Genomic DNA, 6,812 nt, shown 5'->3' with positions numbered 1-6,812 from the left:
GCCTCCAGCGCGGAAGGTGCAGCGCTGCCGCGGAGCCCTGGGCTGTGCCGTCCTGGGGACCAGGGCCCCGGCTAGGTGGTTCCCTCAAAACATGCATGGGGCGGGCCGACTCGGGTTGGGGGGTGCTCCATTAGGGTGATGAGAGAAGTTTGGCCGCACAAAGGGTACGTCACGGCTTGCCAGCCTGGGGACCCTGCTGGGGTGTGGGGGCAGGACGGTCTGAGACAGGGTCCCACCCTGCTCTCAGTGCGTCGGGAATTTGGAGGTATGTGGAAGGACCCGTTGTAAAAGGGGCTCCAACCCATGGCCGTAGCCTAGCAGGCAGGTGGGAGACAGGCCCTGGATGTAGGGGTCCCCTCGGTGGCATTGCCGAGCTTCCCTGTGGCCGCCCCATTGTTCTCTTTGTTAGAGAGCCAGACTCAGATTTGCAGGGTGACATCAGGCTGGCCGCCGCTCATTGGCCCTGGAGCTGCGGGGTGGGCGGAGGGTGGTGGGCAGTGCCCACATACCCACCCACCCTGTTAGCTGCCTGCCCACCAGCCTCAACTTTCTCCTGCCTTCCTGCCCACACCTCCCCCCTCCCTGCTGGCCTCCTGTGGTCAGCCAGGTTCTAGAACTTGGGGTGGGGCCTGGGCGGGGCTTTAGGTAGGGCCAAAGGACACTCAGGCTGGGAGGGGGGTGTCCCAGCCTCTGGGCCCTCAGGAACAGCAGCCAGAGAAGGGTGGGTGGTGACCTGAATTATAAGGTGGCCTGTCACCCTCACCACCACCACAGGCAGAGGACCACAGTGATGCTCTAGGCACGGTCCTCTGCTGGCTCCAGTGGGGGGGGTGGCTCGGCCAGCAAGCCCTCTGGTCATTCATTTGTCCTTTCCACATGTGGACACAAGGAGTGCCGGGCGTGGTGCTGAGATCCACCATCAGGAGTGAAGACGGGTTCCTTTCTGAACCCTGCCCGCCGCCTTCAGGCTCCGACATGGCTAGACCCATGCCGCACAGTTTGCTTCACCACTTTTCCTATATAGACCCCCACTTGCCCCCTCCTGTCCCCCATAACTTCCCTGGGACATGTAACAGGTAGTTACACATGGAGTGTCAAGAAGCCTGCGGGTGGGCAGGTGTGGTGGGCAAGTGTGGATACCAATGCCTGGGGGCCATTTGCCCAAAATCACTAGACTCATCTGTTGTGCAGTGGAGCATGAGGGTGTGTTTTGTGTGAACATGCGGTCCTGACACCTGAGGGAGAGGCCTCATCTTATGCCTCACAGGTGGTGACGGGAGTCAGGCAGAGGGCACTCGAACTGTAGCCGCAGGCTGAGTGGTGTGACGGGGTGAGCCTGGGGCCTCAGGCTCCACCCAACCTCCCGGGGGTGCTTTTGGCACCGGGTTGTTGTGTGCCAGCCTGTATTCTTGGTGGTTGTGGACAACAGAGAAGACTAGGCAATACAGTGAATCCTGTAGACTGAGGAGGCCCTGTGACCCTGAGCAAATGAGAGCCCTTCTCTAATGGGGGGCAGCACCGCCCTCAGGGTTTTTGTGTGGATTCTTAAGGCACTGGTTGTAATCCCCGTCTGGCACTCAGTAACCACCCCACAAATGGGGTACAGGGTACCAGGGAGGGAGCCTGAATACCAGGACAGGTTGCATTGCCTCACCTCCAGAGCTATTTGCGGCTCCCATCCTCTCCCACCCAGTTCTCAAGCACACCCTGAAAGACTGCCCCAGCCCCACCCCTTCCCTCCTCCCATCACCCACCCCACTCTCTACCCTGTGGGTCCCTGGATGCCAAGCCTGCTCCTCCTTACTGCTCAGGCTCTCCCCAGTGCAGGGGGCACAGCCTGCCCTCAGTTACTCATCCTTTCTGTCAATTCCTAGATTCAGGGCCACCCCTCCCCAAGAAGGCACAGGAGGAAGAGGCTGTGAGAGACGGGGCCGGGCTGGGATTTGAACCCTGGTCTCATTGGCTTTGCCTACCCTGCTTCCTGGGAGGCTGGTGCCCTGACCATGGGGGTGACCTTGGGCCCATGCACACCCCCTTCTTGCCATCCATGTCCTGTACGCAGGGCGAGTCTGTGCCCATGCCTTGACCAGGGCTGGGCGTGGTCGTGTTGGGTCTGTGCAGGATAATGAAGGCAGGGCCTCAGGTCTCTTCCATCTCTGAGGTCAGGCTGTGGGTGGTGGCCTGGAATGGTCTCCCATTGTCTGTTCTCTGGCCCCAACCCTGCAGGTATCAGGTGTCCGTTCTGGCAGCCAGGACACTGCAGGGTGCTGGGGTCCATGCCTTGGTGTTCCTGTCTATCCACTGTGGGGCATAGAAGTAAAGAGGTGCCCATGGTGGGGTTGGGGGCTCCTTGTGTTGGCAGTTAGAGACCAGTCCTGCTTCCCGTGTCCGTGTGTCACAGACACGCCAGCTTCCTCCCCAGACCACCCTGCTGTGACGTGGCCCACCAGGACCGCAGGCCACTTGGGCCTTGCCTGGTTGTGGGAACTTGTCCGAGCCCTGTCCTGCTTCCGGAGCTCTGCCCCCGCCGTTCCTCTGGGGGAGTGCTCCTCCGCCGTGTCCTCCCTCCCCTCATAACCTTGAGGCTTTGTGGACAGGTGTAGCCTGTGGTCACCTGTGGGACCTAGTTCTCTGAGTGCCAGCACATGGGTATGGCCAGGACCCCATAAGGGGGTCATGTGAGTGATGGGAGGCAAAGGGCTGCCCTCGTCTACTAGCCTTCCCACTTTGAGGGGAGGGTTGCTAGGGCCTGAGGCAGGACAGTGTCAGCCCCGAGGGCTGTCTCCACATTCCCAAGCACACCCCGTTCTCTTGAGTTGGCATCCTGAGGGCAATGCCGAGGAACCTGCATTTCAGTCTGTGCCCACCTATCAGTGGTGGCCCCCAGAGTTCCCCAGGCATGGGACTCAGCCCCCTGACACCACCCACTCTTTTTGTTGTTAATTCTCACCCAAGGAGAGTATTTCTTCCATTGCTTTTTTTTTTAATTGGAGGGAGGACGAGAGAGAGACATCATTTTGAGAGAGATACATAGATTCGTTGCCTCCTGCAGGCCGGGGCCAGGGATCGAACTTGTGACCCTTCAGTGTGCAGGCTGACACTCTAACCATTGAGCAACACCAGCCAGGGCTCACCATCCACTCTTACTGCACTCTATCATCCCCACTGGGGAAGGGGGTGTGTCCCGGATCACTGTGGATCCCCAATTTTCTCGACTGGACAATCCCACCCTCTCCCAAGCTCTGCCCCCTCTCACGGTCTTGACATGAGTTGGGTTTCGGGGCCAACAGGTGTCACAGCTGAAGTGCAGTCAGTAAAGTAGAGCCTCTTGGCCACTAAGGGCTCCACTCAGGCCACCCAAAGGGAAGCTACATCCTCCCTCTCCTGCCCTCACCCACCTTAGGGACTCATCGCTCCAGCCTTGTGCTTGGGTTCAAGGCCCACTTATTCATCTGTACAGAAGATCAGTGGTTGGGGGTAGGAGGTTCTCCTTTGGCAAATGCCCCCTTTCTCCAGGCCTCAATAGATTCCCTCCTCACGTGACTCTGCTAGAAACAAACATTTCAGGGGCAGGGCATCTGCCTGGGACCATGGCCCTTTGGGTCCAGCCCCAAATCTGTGAGGCTAGGTGTTTCAGCCCTCCTTTTATGGGCGAGGGAATTGAGGTACAGGAAGGTTCCCCCAAGAGCCCAGGGCAATCCCCAGTTTACTAGCCCTTAGAGCAGTGGTGCTCAACCTATGGGTCGCAACCCCTTTGGGGTCGAACGACCCTTTTACAGGGGTCGCCGAAGACCATCGGAAAACACGTATATAATTACATATTGTTTTTGTGATTAATTACTATGCTTTAATTGTGTTCAGTTTGTAACAATGAAAATACATCCTGCATATCAGATATTTACATTACGATTCATAACAGTAGCAAAATTGTAGTTATGAAGTAGCAACGAAAATAATTTCATGGTTGGGGGTCACCACAACATGAGGAACTGTATTGAAGGGTCGCGGCATTAGGAAGGTTGAGAACCACTGCCTTAGAGCATAGTCCCCTGGCCTCCGGAAGTTCTGAAAGTCAGACGTGGTGGCAGGAGGAACTCTGGAAGTTCATGGCCCAGTCCCCCCTTTCTCCTGGCCCAGTCCCCCCTTTCTCCTGGCCCAGTCATGTTGGGCTTCCGGGAGGAGGGAGTACCAGGCTGTAATATGATGCAAAGAAGGGCCAGGACTGGGGGTGAGGATGGCGAGGACACTGTTTTGTGTGGGGAACAGCGTGGCCAAGGCAGAGGGAGTTTGCCAGGTAGGGAGGGGACGGACCATCAGGGCACTTTTGGAGCAGCCACAGGTCAGGGTAGGTTTGGGGGGCCAAAAAGAATGCCATTGAGACAACACAGTTTTGGTGGGGGGGGGTGACTAAGGACTCAGGAGGTGGGGCATGGAGGTGGTAGGAATGCAGCCCCTCCCTCGGAGATTTCTGACCCCAATTCACCTGCCCTGCTTTTGCTCAAGGCCCTGGTTGGGAGCTACTGTCTTCTTGAGATTAGGGTCAGGCTGCCCCTGGATGCCCCCACCACCTCTGCAATGAGCCGTCTCCTGGCCGAAGCACCATCTCCTTGTTTTCTTTCTGGGCAGACATGCTGATCCTGCTAACATTTTTTTTCTTTCTTTTTTTTTCTTTTGTTAATCCTCACCCAAGGATACTTTTTCCATCTAACTCCAGAGAGAGTGGAAGAGGGGCAGAGAGAGAGAAACATCAGTGTGAGAGACAGCAATTGGTTGCTTCCCATTGGTGGGATCAAACCTACAACTCAGGTACGTGCCCCTGATGGGAAGCGACCGTGACCCTCTGGTGTGTTGGTCAAGCTCTAACCATTTAGAAACAGGGCCAGGGCATGATTCTGCTAATTTTGTGTCTTTCACTGTTGTGAAGTTAGCAACACTGTTACTCCTCTCAGTGCCACCTCTGTATTAACACAATATCACTGTGTCCCTCTAGCCTCCCCTGAGGTTGTGGGGAGGGGGGCGGGTCGGTCTTCCAGATTCCTTGGCCTGGACTCAAGATGTCTCAGAAGGCCTTGGAGGGGTGGGTATCAGGGACCTGGGCAGGCACCACTATCAGAGACCCTGATCAACTGCCCCTGCCCCTCCACGGGGTGGGAGCCCCAGCCCAGCAGGATGAAGCAGTGTCGTGTTCCCAAGTCCCTGAGCTTCCCTCAGAGGCCAGGACCCTCAGGACCTCGGAAGGTGTCCTGAGTTCAGGCCTAGGAGTCTGCATGGGGCTGAGGCCTCACCTCACCTGCATGGGGCTGAAGGGTCACTTGGTCAGAAGAAAATTGTAGGCAGCTTACACAATTTGAGCCTGGGTTTCCACACCTGTCAGATAGGGGGTGATGCCAGAGGATCTGCACTCATAGCCTAGGGCTGACATAATCAGCTGAATAGCTTGAAACAATAGAAATTCTCTCCTTCGTTCCGGAGGCTGGAAATCTGAAATCAAGGTGTTGGCAGGGGTGTGCGCCCTCCAGAGGCCCTAGGGGACAGTCTGTCCATGCGCTCTCTCTCCCAGCCTCCGGTGGCTGCCAGCAGTGCTTGGTGTCCCTTGGCTTGTAGCCACGTCACTGCAACGCCTGCCTTGTCACATGGCTGACTCTACGTGTCCCACTTGCATTCAGGGCCACTCTACCCTATAGTGACCTCATCTTAACTAGTTACACTTGTAGATGCCCCATTTCCAAGAGCGAGCCATTCTCATGTTGTGGATGGACATGAATTTTAGGGGACACTATTCAACCCACAACAGAGTCCTTGCCTTCTTGCTTTTTTGCCAGCCCCAGGGGCACCCAGCGTGTTGCACCTGTGCCAGGGCCCCTGGTGTCCCTCGGATGACCAGAGGAGAAACTAAGGTCCCAGGTCCCAGGGTAGGATGCGGTATGTCTGAGATGACAAAATGCCACGGGGGTACAGCCCCCAAATGGAGCCCACCAGCTGGCCTGGCCCCTCCAGCTGGTGCCCCAGACAGGCTGACCTGGGGAGGGGTCCCGGTCCTCACCATGTTCCCCTTCCCCCCAACCCAGGGTGCAAAATCAAGGCGCTGCGGGCCAAGACGAACACATACATCAAGACGCCGGTGCGTGGGGAGGAGCCCGTCTTCATCGTAACTGGCCGCCAGGAGGACGTAGAGATGGCCAAACGCGAGATCCTGTCTGCGGCGGAGCACTTCTCGGTGATCCGCGCGACCCGCAGCAAGGCCGGTGGGCTGCCCGGCACTGCGCAGGGCCCACCCAACCTGCCGGGACAGACCACCATCCAGGTGCGCGTGCCCTACCGCGTGGTGGGGCTGGTCGTGGGGCCCAAAGGCGCCACCATCAAGCGCATCCAGCAGCGGACGCACACATACATCGTGACGCCCGGGCGGGACAAGGAGCCGGTGTTCGCGGTCACGGGCATGCCGGAGAACGTGGACCGAGCCCGGGAGGAGATCGAGGCGCACATCACGCTGCGCACCGGCGCCTTCACCGACGCCGGCCCCGACAGTGACTTCCACGCCAACGGCACCGACGTCTGCCTGGACCTGCTCGGAGCCGCTGCAGGCCTCTGGGCCAAGGCCCCCAACCCCGGGCGGCGGCCCACCCTGCCTAGCGCCAGCCTCCGGGGGGACAGTACCCTGGGCACCCCAGGGGGCCCCGAGGCCTTCTATCCCAGCAGCCGCGGAGGACCGCCAGTGCCGGACACGGGCCCCGCCAGCCCCTATGGCGGCTCAGGCAACGGGGGCTTCACCTTCGGCGGGGACGGCCCTGGAGCCCCGACTGGGCCACCTG

The 6,812-nt window shown here is 58.6% G+C and overlaps 1 protein-coding gene across 1 annotated transcript; it reads left to right on the top strand.

Annotated features, from left to right (window-relative positions):
• Positions 1-5,842: 5,842 nt before the first annotated feature.
• Positions 5,843-6,811, top strand: MEX3D (mex-3 RNA binding family member D; the record flags this gene model as incomplete). The annotated part of the gene is made up of 1 exon (XM_006764859.2): positions 5,843-6,811. A coding segment is annotated over exon 1 (870 nt), but the record flags the coding sequence as incomplete, so codon positions are not given.
• Position 6,812: the final 1 nt, after the last annotated feature.

The sequence above is a fragment of the Myotis davidii genome, unplaced genomic scaffold (genome assembly GCF_000327345.1).
Source record: "Myotis davidii unplaced genomic scaffold, ASM32734v1 scaffold198, whole genome shotgun sequence".
Taxonomy (NCBI): domain Eukaryota; kingdom Metazoa; phylum Chordata; class Mammalia; order Chiroptera; family Vespertilionidae; genus Myotis; species Myotis davidii.
The sequence above is the reverse complement of the archived record's forward strand: the minus strand, read 5'-3'. Positions and strand labels throughout refer to the sequence as shown.